Genomic DNA, 13,961 nt, shown 5'->3' with positions numbered 1-13,961 from the left:
GACGATATTCAAACTCTTAGAGTTAACTGTCATGTTTCGTGGGACACCCTGTGTTTAAAAAATTTGGATTGATTCCTCCACTTTATAAATGTATTATTATTATTAATAAATGCATGCACTAAGAACTAATTACAAATTAGGGATACATTTAACAATTACATGCAACTTTAGAACAGATTTACAATATTTTGCTTTCATTTTGTTAAGCTGATATCAGATCTATTCCGATAATAATACTTAAGTATTTTCCATCACCAAAGCATGCATCCCAAACCAGAATAAAGCAAGATAGTTAGATATAAATATATGAGATCAGTGTTGAAAGTTTTGGGGAAGCTTTTTATGGTTTATTGATATAATAATACTTTATTACAAGATGATACATGGATTTATAAATTTCTTTTAGTAAAATATAATTTGATTGATTACAAGAACTGGGTTTTTACGACGGAGACTAATTTTAAATTTCAGCTTGTAATCTAAAACTTAAGTTAAGTCATGATGACAAAAGCTAGGACTCCGATAAAAATATAAAGCTGGATATATTATACAATTTTTGAATAAGGAAAAATGAATACATGAACTTAACTAGATTCAGTTTTATGACAAAAATAACTAATTTCAGGTTGAATTTCAAGCTGGACACAAAAATTGCATCAATTCCCTTTAATATTGAAAAATACTGAACAAAGGGCTTTTCTTGGTGAAAACAATCATGATTCAGATACATATTTGAATAATTATATAAAATGTTTAAGGATGACACAGTTGTAAATGTAAATAATAGAAAAAAATTTCAACAAAATATTAAAAAACAATAAAATGTGGAATTCAGCTTCATGGAAGCGCTGAAGGTAAGCTTTGAAGGGATGGAGGAAGCTGTGAAGGGAAGGAGGGAGATGTGAAGGAGAATGAAAATATCTGCGAAGGGAAAAAGTCTGGAAGGGAAGAAAGAAGCCTGGAAGGAAAGAAGGAAGTCTGCAAGGGAAGAAGGAAGTATGGAATAGAATATATGAAGGAAATCTGGAAGAGAAAAAAGAAGTCTGAAAGGGAAGAAGGAAGTCTGGAAGGGAAGAAAGAAGTCTAGAAAGGAAGAAGGAAGTCTGGAAGAGAAGAATGAAGTCTGGAAGGGAAAAAAGAAGTATGGAAGGTAAGAATGAAGTCTGGAAGAGAAGAAGGAAGTATGGAAGGGAAGAATGAAGTCTGGAACGGAAGAATGAAGTCTGAAAGGGAAGAAGGAAGTCTGGAAAGGGAGAATGAAGTCTGGAAGGGGAGAATGAAGTCTGGAAAGGAAGAATGAAGTATGGACGGGAAGAAGGAAGTCTGGAAAGGAATAATGAAGTCTGAACGGGAAGAAGGAAGTTTGGAAGGGAAGAAGGAAGTCTGGAAGGGAAGAATGAAGTCTGGACGGGAAGAAGGAAGCCTGGACGGGAAGAAGGAAGTCTGGAAGGGAAGAATGAAGTCTGGACGGGAAGAATGAAGTCTGGACGGGAAGAAGGAAGTCTGGAAGGGAAGAAGGAAGTCTGGAATAGAAGAATGAAGTCTGGACAGGAAGAATGAAGTCTGGACGGGAAGAAGAAAGTCTGAAAGGGAAGAAAGCAGTCTGGAAGGGAAGAAGGAAGTCTGGAATAGAAGAATGAAGTCTGGAAGAAAAGAAGTAAGTATGGAACGGAAGAATGAAGTCTGGACGGGAAGAAGGAAGTCTGGAAGGGAAGAGTGAAGTCTGGAAGGGTATGAAGCCAAAGCAGGATGAATAAAACATTACTGGAACATCTTAAAGAAAAAAGGCAAGACTAAATGTGTAAAAAGAACATAAATTTTAAGTTTAAAAATTATATAAAATGAAAATTAGACTAAATTCTTTAGAGATTTCTGTTGACTGAGTTTCAATGTAACACTAGCACTGTTAAAGTAGCAAAATAAAATTATACAACCCGGAAAAATGAAGTTTAATCTTCCGTTGCACTTAAAGCAAGGCCTCAAGAAAGAGCTGCTAGAGACGAGGAAGCTCCTTATTTTGAAGGTCCTGATTCTGCAGCTCCTTCAGCAGCTTGGTCTCCAGAAGGCTCTGCTTCAGCAACTCTTCTTGCAGCTTCCTCTGCAGAAGGCCCTGCTGCGTCAGCTCCTGCAGCATAAGCAGCTCTAACAGATTCAGCAGCAGCTTTAACAGCTTCCTCAGGTTCAGGGACAGCATGATCTCCAACACTACGGCTCTCCCATAGATCAAATATCATGATATCTCCAGTGTTGGTCAGTACATAGATATACCTAAATTGAATACATCAAACTCTGATCTTTGCAACCTGTTTTCTAATATTTTAACTTCTGAACTCTGCTAGATCAAATAGTAAAAGTTTGAAAAATTTCCATTAGGTTGTATAGAATATTTTTCCTTGATAAAAAAATTCTAAAATATATTATTTCTTTTTACTTAAAAATACCTGAGGTCAGCTGCTACTGCTTCTATAGCTACACTGATTCTTGCCTCCATCTCCTAAATATAAAATTAAATTAAAAAGATTCTTTTTATAAAACAAAATTCTAAAGAATAAACTTAATCAAATCAATGAATTTATTTCATATTTTTTACTTTAAGGTAATTTGATTGATCAGACCCATAGTTCACTTGTTTGGATAAGACCACAGATTTTATTCCATCAATTTCAATCAACTTACTGTTTGAGAAGAACTACGCTTGGGAAATATCTTATGTTCTTATAGTTAATATAGAAGACCCAAATCAAATAAATCAAATCATATTTTATAGGGATTGTTTAAGGCATTCTCCGCTTTTTAAACCAAGTTACATTATTGTATTTTAAACATTGCAGGTAAGCATTTCAGTAAAAACCACAACTTTGTCGAAACACCTTTCTGAAGTGTTAATTTTCAAGTTCATAATCATAATCATAATCATAATCATAATCATTATCATTATCATAATCATCATAATCATCATCCTCATAATAATAACCGTAACTATAATCATTACATTATATAAACATGAATTTTCTAACCGTACCTCAACCATCTGGAAAACATCTCCGTATATAGAAACTGTACGGATATGTTCCCTCCGTCTTTCTATCCGATCCAGACGAGCTTCTTGGGACGGATACAGTGGAAACTAGTTTCAAAATAGTTCATAACCAGAGTAATCTTGATCATCGAGGATGGGGATATCAATAACGAAAAACTATACTTTAAAAGCTGCACAACAAGCTATGGCAGCAGCTAAAGTCGCCGGTTTTGGATCCAAAACTTTCACCCTCTGTATATCTGTATCTGACGATATCCGGCAATAGCTAGAAGTCACATGTTTTTGTAAACAATATAATTTAAAGAGGTAATGTATAAAGCTAACCAACATGTTCTTTGAAATGATTTTAATAAGCTAAAACTATTTTCCTGAAGATCAAACACGTGGATATCTGTTATACTCCCCAGCAGGAACCTCAATTATAAAATATATAAAAACAAACAATTCAGGGGTTGTTGGGGGTCAAAAAAATAATGTTTCACCATCTCAGAAATTTTTAAAGGATAAAATCTAAAGGATAAAAAAAAATAAGGATAATTTCGGAGAAAAATGTATAAAAACCATTTGCCAAGAAATGAAAAAATGTATAATTATTTAGAGAAAATCAATAGTTTTATGAAAAAAAAATGTAGGAGAAAGACAACATCAGTCCCTTACTTTTAAGAAATAATTTTAAATATTTAAAATTATAAAACTGTTGTTTTTGATTACCTGGTAGTCCCAAAGAAATCCAAAATGGCCGTATTAGTTCTGGCCATTGGTTTAGGAACACGTTGAGTTGTCAATTCTCTACCATGATGCAGATCAAACACCTTGAGATATCCGTCCTTACCTACAGTTACAGCTACATCAGGCTCCTTAAAAGGGATTGATGAGATATTTGGGTAATGAAGGACAATGCTCTTGCAAAGAATACAGATGTATGATCAGATTTCAGGAAGAAATGAAGGGCACAATTCAGATTAAAAACATACTGAATAAAATGGAAGCGGCGATTTATTGTCTTGTATTTAGACACATTTCACAATGAATACTCTACAGGATGTTCCTTACCATAATGGATCGTTCATAGCTCTAGATAAGGATTTTGAAACACAGCAAGAACTATTTCAGAATAAGATTTGAGAGTTTCTATAAAACAAATTGCATGCAAATAAAATGTGATTCTTAAATAAGTATTTTGGAGATAATTCAGTATGATATGAGACACTATATACACGTGTAATGCAAAAAAAGTATTTTTTAAGTAAAAAATACCTGCTGATGTAAACTAGCACCATACACAGCTATTCTTGGTTCATAGGCTTTAATCAAGTATTTCACCGCCATCGAAGCCATTTCAATAACGATCAGTTGAATGGTTCTAGAATATATCATTATCATTATTTTCATTTTCAATAAATCAAAAGTTAAAATGTATGTATGAGTTGTAAAATAGATAATTTTTTTTTTCAACATTTTTATCAAGTCTGACTAATCAATTAACTCAAATTTTCTAACAAAAAGAAAGACAAAATAGTTCAAATTGCACCCCGCGACCGGCGGGTTTCCCGACGCTCTGGAACCCTAGTACGTTAAGCGATCCGACTGGAGCTACAAGAGGAGAGAGCCTGCCTATCTGCTATTTTGATTTTTGAGCCCACGGACAATTGAGATGCTTGAAATGCTCCGCGCCTCATTTAATTCTCCCCCCCCCCCCACATACCCAGACCTACATAGTCTTTAATCTTCACGACAAGCTATAAATAATAATAAATAAGGATACCTATCTGGTAGCTCTTTAGGAGCTTCAGTGAATAGAATTGCCCATTTCTCGGAGAAATCTGCAACTCCAAGTTGAACAAGATGAGGAACCATAACACGTCCAACCTCTTCTATTGCAACTCCAGCACCTACACATTTTTTTAGTTAAACAATCTATATTGTTATTATTATAATAATTTAAATATTATCATTAGTGTGTATTTCTAGATATACTAGAAATAGGTGTTACTCATATAAGAGGACGCACTATGCTGGCAATAGGTGTTACTCATTACCTTGCAAAATTTATCAACATTATCTGTGGCTAAAGAGGACGCACTATGCTGGCAATAGGTTTTACTTATTACCTGGCAAAATTTATCGACATTATCTGTGGCTAAAGAGGACGCACTATGCTGGCAATAGGTGCTACTCATTAGCTGGCAAAATTTAACAACATTATTTGTGGCTAAAGACGACGCATTATGCTGGCAATAGGTGTTACTCATTACCTGGCAAAATTTATCAACATTATCTGTAGCTAAAGTGGACGCACTATGCTGGCAAAAGGTGTTACTCATTAGCTGGCAAAATTTATCACCATTATCTGTGGCTAAAGAGGACGCACTATGCTGGCAATAGGTGTTACTCATTAGCTGGCAAAATGTATCAACATTATCTGTTGCTAAAGAGAGCGCACTATGCTGGCAATAGGTGTTACTCATTAGCTGGCAAAATTTATCAACATTATCTGTGGCTAAAGAGGACGCACTATACTGGCAATAGGTGTTACTCATTACCTTGCAAAATTTATCAACATTATCTGTGGCTAAAAAGGACGCACTATACTGGCAATAGGTGTTACTCATTACCTGGCAAAATTTATCAACAATATCTGTGGCTAAAGAGGACGCACTATACTGGCAATAGGTGTTACTCATTACCTTGCAAAATTTAACAACATTATCTGTGGCTAAAGAGGATGCACTATGAATGAGGCCGCGCGTTGAGGAATCGCTACTGAGATTGCACTTCTTTGATCGCACACTCATCCATACATCACATTCACAGCTTAATAGGGTTGATCCTGATCTTACCTTGAAATATTTGTCCATTGTTCGTGACCACACAGTTATCTCCTTTCAAATCTCTTTTCCATGCTCCCTAAACAATACATATGGTTTTAAGCTCCCTAACAATAAATCTGGTTTCTTAGCTCAATAAATAAAAAATCTGAATTCCAAGCTCATTAAACGATTTAAATCTGGTTTCCAAGCTCCCTAAAAAATTAAACTCTGGTTTCCAAGCTCCCTAAACAATTTAACTCTGGTTTCCAAGCTCCCTAAACAATTTAACTCTAGTTTCCAAGCTCCCTAAACAATTTAACTTTGGTTTCCAAGCTCCCTAATCAATTTAACTCTGGTTTCCAAGCTCCCTAAACAATTTAACTTTGGTGTCCAAGCTCCCTAAACAATTTAACTCTGGTTTCCAAGCTCCCTAAACAATTTAACTCTGGTTTCCAAGCTCCCTAAACAATTTAACTCTGGTTTCCAAGCTCCCTAATCAATTTAACTCTGGTTTCCAAGCTCCCTAAACAATTTAACTTTGGTGTCCAAGCTCCCTAAACAATTTAACTCTGATTTCCAAGCTCCCTTAACAATTTAACTTTGGTGTCTAAGCTCCCTAAACATTTTAACTCTGACATCCAAGCTCCCCAAACAATTTAAGTCTGGTGTCCAAGCTCCCTAAACAATTCAACTTTGGTGTGCAAGCTCCCTGAACAATTTAACTCTGGTTTCCAAGCTCTCTAAACATTTTAAATCAGATTTCCAAGCACTCTAAATATTTTAACTCTGATTTCCAAGCTCCCTAAACATTTTAAATCTGATTTCCAAGCACTCTAAACATTTTAACTCTGATTTCCAAGCTCCCTAAACATTTTAAATCTGATTTCCAAGCACTCTAAACATTTTAACTCTGATTTCCAAGCTCTCTAAACAATAAATCTGCTTTTCTTATCCGTTTATCTGGAGCACTCCAACTGGAGGAATTTGAAAAATCAAAGATGAACGACATTAGGATGCAAAGATATAATGATAGGTTTAAGGCAAGTAGTCAGTTCCTTCGGATTATTTTTTTTGCAAAACGTTAGTTCATGTAATTGCAAAATTTATTGTACTGCTTTACCTGAGGATAGGATTCCGGGCTAAAATCTACTTTTTTCAGGGAAAGGAATCTGACAACTGACTTGTTATTGTACCTACATAAACAAAAATAGAAATCGTTAGAAAAGAAGGAAACGAAAGAATTTTCTTGTGTTCAGAATAAAAAAAATGATAAAATTTTCATTATTATTAACATTAATATGATCATTATCATCATTTATCATTATTATCATTGATCATTATGTATATAATTTTCAATGTGATCATTATTAATATTATTATAATTATTATCATTATTAATAGTATTATTATTTTAATTATTAACATCATTAATTCAATTTAATTTCGAAACAATGGCTTTATACTGCCCCTTTTCCTATATAATCAAAACATTGTTACTAAAAATTTCAAACTTTTCTTTAAAATAATGCGACTTTTTTAATCTGATAAAGTAATCACCTTGTGGGGGCCATTACGACAACGTCCTTTTTGCTGGACCCGAAGTAGAAGTCCTCCTTGATGACTATGGAAGTGCATCTAGCTCCAATACCGCTGGATTTAAGATGATAGCGTCTATACAAGATTATTCATAATCTTTCTTTACTCAACGAGAAGATTCGGATTCAACCGAATACTTTCTTTAATGAATGCGATACTATCTTAAACAAGAATTTTAGATTTTACAAAAAAGTGTAATGTATTTGAAATATACGTTCATATAAGAAACAAATTCTCGTTTTTGAATACAGTTTTGAAAAAAGTTTTTGAAATCCATAATTGTAGAAATTCGGGTTTTGAGGTCATTAAATAAAGAAATTAGATCTTTCAAGCAATGCAACTTTTTCAATCATAGCTTTTTTTAAATTGATTATTTGAATAAGTTTCCTAAGAAGAGGATCAGGTTGTGGAAAGAATGACCAAATATTGATTGTGTCAGGCAGAGTTCTATGACATTCATGCGCCTTAAAAAGAAAAGTTTTATTTATTATTAATATTATCAAGCATTTTTAAAATTAGTAGCGTATTTTAAGCATAATTTTCTGGTATTCAAGTTTTATATATCTTTATTTTTTTAATGTGTTAAAAAGTTTCACTTACCGACTTGCTAATTTTCAACAATTTTTGATAGATAGATACTCAACCAATTAAAATTTAGAAGATTAAGTCGTCTTTTAATTATCATGTTTAGTGAGCCACCCTCCTATGGCAAAGAAAACAAAAATTGTGAATTAATGATCAATATTTATTTTAAAACCTTTGCAACTAGGAGATTATATTTTGAGGAGAAGACAAGGTATTCTGGTTTATCAGACAGGGAGGATATCTCGTGGATACAGGCCTCACTCTGCCTGCAATATAATAGGGTTGGTGGACTTAATCAATTAATCAAACAATCAATAAATCAATCAATCAATCAATCGGTCATTCAATCAGTCGACACAATCGAACTCAACAACTAATCGATCAGTAAATATATCAATCAGGCAACCCACCAAGCAATAGACAAAAAACCCATTAACCATTCAAACAATCAATCAATCATTTTAAAAATGACCAAACAATCAACCATGGTATCAAGCAATCAACCAAATTACCGAGCAATCAACTAAGTTACCGATCAATCAGTCGATCTGTCCTTTAAGGCTTTAATCATCCATCCTGTTATCTAATCAGCTATGTATTCCAGCATTCCGGAATTACTTATAACATAATACAAGCTAGTTCTCGTTGATCAATCAATTTTGTCTAATATAGATCAAAAGAAAAAAAAACATGCAAACCTGTCAAATACTTTAATTGTAAATATAGCATCATCAGATCTAGTTCTTGGGCCCAATACTGTCACTATGTGATCCCCAGCCACCTAGATATCAAGATTTAGAAGAATTTGTAAACACTTTTCAGCATTAACAACAATCTACCTTTTTTACACTTTTCAGCATTAACAACAATCTACCTTTTTTACACTTTTCAGCATTAACAACAATCTACCTTTTTTACACTTTTCAGCATTAACAACAATCTACCTTTTTTACACTTTTCAGCATTAACAACAATCTACCTTTTTTACACTTTTCAGCATTAACAACAATCTACCTTTTTTACACTTTTCAGCATTAACAACAATCTACCTTTTTTACACTTTTCAGCATTAACAACAATCTACCTTTTTTACACTTTTCAGCATTAACAACAATCTACCTTTTTTACACTTTTCAGCATTAACAACAATCTACCTTTTTTACACTTTTCAGCATTAACAACAATCTACCTTTTTTACACTTTTCAGCATTAACAACAATCTACCTTTTTTACACTTTTCAGCATTAACAACAATCTACCTTTTTTACACTTTTCAGCATTAACAACAATCTACCTTTTTTACACTTTTCAGCATTAACAACAATCTACCTTTTTTACACTTTTCAGCATTAACAACAATCTACCTTTTTTACACTTTTCAGCATTAACAACAATCTACCTTTTTTACACTTTTCAGCATTAACAACAATCTACCTTTTTTACACTTTTCAGCATTAACAACAATCTACCTTTTTTACACTTTTCAGCATTAACAACAATCTACCTTTTTTACACTTTTCAGCATTAACAACAATCTACCTTTTTTACACTTTTCAGCATTAACAACAATCTACCTTTTTTACACTTTTCAGCATTAACAACAATCTACCTTTTTTACACTTTTCAGCATTAACAACAATCTACCTTTTTTTAAAGTAAATTTCAGATTTAAATATCTAATTCACTTGCACTTTATCCCTTTATCTGAGTAAAATGAAGAAAAATTAAATTCTGCAAAATATCTTCCTTGTCACTGCTTCGTAAATGCAAAGCACGTTTGTGCCTAAATCGCAATTGATAATTACCAGTTTTCAAAAATAAAAACAGATATTAACGTCATTTTTGCTAAACAAATGATCAAAACGGACAGTTGCAAGCCAGGGTGATTTTAAATTACGTAGATAGTCCTCTTTATATGTGAAAACATAACTTTAACTATAGTTTGATTAGTAATTATAATAATGATATTTTAAATTACGCAGATAGTCCCCTTTATATGTGAAAACATAACTTTAACCATAGTTTGATTAGTAATGATAATAATGATATTTTAAATTACGTAGATAGTCCCCTTTATATGTGAAAACATAACTTTAACCATAGTTTGATTAGTAATGATAATAATGATATTTTAAATTACGTAGATAGTCCTCTTTATATGTGAAAACATAACTTTAAGTATAGTTTGATTAGTAATTATAATAATGATATTTTAAATTACGTAGATAGTCCCCTTTATATGTGAAAACATAACTTTAACTATAGTTTGATTAGTAATGATAATAATGATATTTTAAATTACGTAGATAGTCCTCTTTATATGTAAAAACATAACTTTAACTATAGTTTGATTAGCAATTATAATAATGATATTTTAAATTACGTAGATAGTCCCCTTTATATGTGAAAACATAACTTTAACTATAGTTTGATTAGTAATTAAAACAATGATATATATCATGTCTGGGACTAGATCGTTGTTTACTAATAGCTTGACGTACTTTTAGGCTAACAATCTTCTGATTCTTCTGTTTCTGGCAAAAGAACATTGAGTTCCGTGTGACCGTTGGTTCCCATCGATCACTGCGCTTCCAAAACTGGTTCAACTCACGAGCTAGTTTCTAAAAATAATGAAGTTTAGAAGATGTTTTTTTGTCATCTCCATTTTTTCCCACAACACTTTTATCGCGCTAGGATCACATTCTTGTTAAGAGAGAGATCTATAATCTTCAAATTCAATTTTTTTTTATTTTTAAAACCAAACTCATTTTTTTACACATATAATAATCAGCTTTAATTATTGAAAAAATTTGCTTTTGTCTTTCAAAGCTATTTTTTCAGGAAAGGGCGTAAATGGCAATAACTGATAAAATGTTTCTGATAATAACCACATCACAAATAAATACGTGAAAAGGGTTTTCTCTCAGGCAATTCTTACCCATAAGTACTTTCCCTGAACTATACATGTTCATAGTTCATTGTTCAATCACGCCTGTCTGTTGTAATTCGCCTGGTGTATGTTTTTGTTTTATTATTTATTATGTCTGAAGTTTGTGTCATATAAAGTTTACCTTGTACAAACTCTTTGAATATTTAAGATCCTTTGAATCCAGGTTGTTCAGATCTACATTCCAGGTAGAACACACCTAGAAATATTCTACTTAGGTATAAAACCGGTTTTTGATCTTGATCCAAGGAGCTGATCGCTAGCTAACTTGACCTAAAACTATTTGCGCCTAGTCTTGTCTTTATATAAAAGAATGCTAATGTTGGCATCTAAAGACTTTGCATGGGGGAGCGGGGCCTTCTTCATTAACTCAATTTCCTAATATATATTTAGGTTTGTACCTTTGCTTTAAGATATGGGTGTGCGGCAAGAAGTCGTTTCAGCAACCTTCTCCAGTACTGATGTGTCTACACAAATACATTTAATTAAATTGGCTGACATTTTTGAGGTTACCCATGGGTACATGGGTAAATAATGTTGATTTATAAAAGTGCTAAAATTATAACAACTTACTTCTATCATAGAATATATGTGTTTGCTGGTCCTCTCGAAAACAGCAACTGTGGCAGGGTCCAACTTAACATTATTTTTAGATTTTAATTCAATATTTGTATACCAAAGAAAGTACAGGGTATATGTGATGCCGTCCTTAAACTTAAAAAAGCTAACGGTCTGAATACTAAATGTAGTCTAAGAATGACATTCTGAAAGATTTTGCATTAGAAGAAGCAAGTTCTAAGTAGGAGGTATAATAGAATTTCGCTCAGACATCTCAAAAGTCTGGGTACCCTGTATAATTCAAATGAAAATGAAATATTATTCAATTTATTACCATGTTGAGGATAAGACCAAGACAATCTTCATGTAAACATTCTATAGTAGTATCCCCATCTCTAGGGGGGTCTTCAGGGTTCCCATCTAGATAGTTTATTTTCAGTACTACTGGAGTACAGAAGAAAATATCTTTCACTCAAAAAGTTTTTTTTATCATTAACTTGGTTAAATTAAAGTCGATATATCCAGTACATCAAGATAACATTAATAGGACTTTAAGCGTAATTTCAAATGATCTTTAATGCAAAGATGGCGATGCTCGATTTACAATGGTGACCTTGAAACCTTAATCTGATCAAAAATGTGGAAGATACCTTCGTTTTTTAAATCGAAAGTGATAATTAGTGCGAGCTTCCCCATTGCTTTTTAAAAACAAGAAATGGGCAAGGTACTTTCGCAGAAAAAAACACAAATGAAAAATATCAGTTTAAGAAACAAAACATTGATATATAATTCATACTTGACCAGACAAAGCTTTTAAGGATATCGTTGTAAATCGGGCGTTGACATCTTCGCATTGATGATGACTTGAAATTACGCTTACAAAGTTACCAACCCGTTAATAACATTTTAATGTCTTTTTGGTCCCATTCTATTCGTTGGCCGGCCTTTTTGTAGTTTTGTTTCTAAATAATTTTGTAGGTTACAACTTACTCATTTACTCTCGAGTCTCGACTTTCGAAAAAAGATGATCATAATTAATTATAAAAGATTGATTGACATTCGATCACATTGATGGATGATAGATTATAAAGAATCAAATAATGATGATAATTGATAATAGTAAACTTACTCTGAAAGTTGATCTCCATACTAAGCAGTTGATGCTTTAAACTTCTCCTGAGAACAAAACTTATTTTTGATGCTTGGTAAAAACAGTTTAACCTAAAACTTCGGAGAAATCAAAAGAATTTATAAAATGCCGTTTTCTAAACCTACAGATAATAAAATGCTGCGGATATTTAGTTTTTGTTTAATTGAATAATTATATGAAGCTCTTTAATACTGTTCCCGAATAGATCATGGCTAATTATTTTTTTTTACAATTACTAAGATTTGGGTAAATCGTATAAAACGGAAAACCCCGTTCAAAAATGGTCAAGACGACATTTTTTAGTTCTTTTGATTACTCCGAAGTTCTGGGTTGAACTGTACTTATAACAATTTTTAATACAGAAATGTTACTAAAACTGCTTGGGGAGTAAGGTTAGAATGAGATTGAGTAATAATATAAAAAATCTATTTAAAATCGAGTCTTTAAAACGTGTCCTTTCAGTTTTAAAAAAAGAAAAAAATACGATGTAATCTAAACTATTTGAGGGTAAGATAAAGGCACTACAGCTAGAACATAATAATTTTTAAGAAAATTAGATCATTAGCACATGTTAAAAGTTTACTTTGTATTATGGAAACTTGATTGTGAATAGCTTTCTTTTGCTCCATTGAACTCAATTTGCTATTAGTTCAATCGATGTAGCATCCAAAAATTAAAACAAAACATTTGAACATCAAATTATGATTTTATATGTTTGACTTTAAAAACTGCAGAATTAAATGGAGTGGGTGGGTTGGGTGGAGGCTGGGGATAAGTGTCCAAGTGTTTTAATTAAAATAATCTGTTTCCTTTTAGCCATTTGATGCTTGATACTTGTATATTCAATCAGTAATCTGAGAGCATTCTCTCTCTGAAACATCAAAATCCTCGAAACATGAAAAGACGAAATTTCATATTTATGATTATTATTGTTATTTTTATTATTATTATTATTGACCCAAAAAGATGGAATATTGTCATAAATGGTGGCAGGATATTCAAACTATCCGACAACTTCATGATAATAATAATTTATCAATCAATTTAACAAAGAAGATTGATTATTTCAGATTGTGCGTCGTGCAGACACTTACATAATAATTTTAGTTAAATATTTCAATTACATAAAAAAGCTTGGCATAGTAAATTTTAAAAGCAATAAATTGCAATAAAAGTGATACAACAGCATTAGTTAATATAAGCCTATGTTGGACGGAGTGCGTAGTGAAACAGAAGACCGGTTTAGAGTCTATCAATATCGGTGTTGAGGTGACC

At 32.4% G+C, this 13,961-nt stretch overlaps 2 protein-coding genes across 3 annotated transcripts; both read right to left on the bottom strand.

Annotated features, from left to right (window-relative positions):
* Positions 1-325: 325 nt before the first annotated feature.
* On the bottom strand, positions 326-2,498 carry LOC111706629 (uncharacterized). Of its 2 annotated transcripts, none has more exons than XM_023479543.1 (2): positions 2,442-2,498; positions 326-2,268 (listed from the first exon to the last, which is right to left on the bottom strand). In XM_023479543.1, the coding sequence occupies exon 2, from the start codon at positions 1,760-1,762 to the stop codon at positions 797-799; it is 966 nt and encodes a 321-aa protein (XP_023335311.1). In that variant the 5' UTR covers positions 1,763-2,268; positions 2,442-2,498; the 3' UTR covers positions 326-796. The 2 variants fall into 2 exon arrangements, with proteins under 2 accessions (XP_023335311.1, XP_023335318.1); XM_023479550.1 differs by having other exon boundaries at positions 2,442-2,492.
* A 174-nt stretch (positions 2,499-2,672) lies between these two features.
* Positions 2,673-13,905, bottom strand: LOC111706663 (uncharacterized). Its single transcript, XM_023479576.1, has 19 exons — positions 13,496-13,905; positions 12,666-12,712; positions 11,871-11,956; positions 11,552-11,614; positions 11,380-11,445; positions 11,103-11,177; positions 10,533-10,652; positions 8,730-8,812; positions 8,204-8,297; positions 7,834-7,910; positions 7,408-7,521; positions 6,971-7,043; positions 5,881-5,947; positions 4,806-4,932; positions 4,298-4,403; positions 3,752-3,897; positions 3,409-3,454; positions 3,018-3,127; positions 2,673-2,694 (listed from the first exon to the last, which is right to left on the bottom strand). Exons 1-19 carry the CDS (start codon positions 13,564-13,566, stop codon positions 2,673-2,675), a joined length of 1,593 nt encoding a protein of 530 aa, XP_023335344.1. The 5' UTR covers positions 13,567-13,905.
* Positions 13,906-13,961: the final 56 nt, after the last annotated feature.

The sequence above is a fragment of the Eurytemora carolleeae genome, unplaced genomic scaffold (assembly GCF_000591075.1).
Source record: "Eurytemora carolleeae unplaced genomic scaffold, Eaff_2.0 scaffold52, whole genome shotgun sequence".
Lineage (NCBI taxonomy): Eukaryota > Metazoa > Arthropoda > Copepoda > Calanoida > Temoridae > Eurytemora > Eurytemora carolleeae.
This window is presented reverse-complemented; position numbering and strand designations above follow the sequence as displayed.

Excerpts from the sequence above, each read along its gene's own strand:
- LOC111706629 (XM_023479543.1), bottom strand. The coding sequence starts at position 1,762 with ATGTTTTATTCATCCTGCTTTGGCTTCATACCCTTCCAGACTTCACTC.
- LOC111706663 (XM_023479576.1), bottom strand. The coding sequence starts at position 13,566 with ATGTTTCAGAGAGAGAATGCTCTCAGATTACTGATTGAATATACAAGT. Across the intron at positions 11,178-11,379 it reads ACCCATATCTTAAAGCAAAG|GTGTGTTCTACCTGGAATGT; the intron begins GTACAAACCTAA and ends GAATATTTCTAG. Across the intron at positions 2,695-3,017 it reads TTCCAGATGGTTGAGGTACG|CGTAGTTCTTCTCAAACAGT; the intron begins GTTAGAAAATTC and ends ATATTTCCCAAG.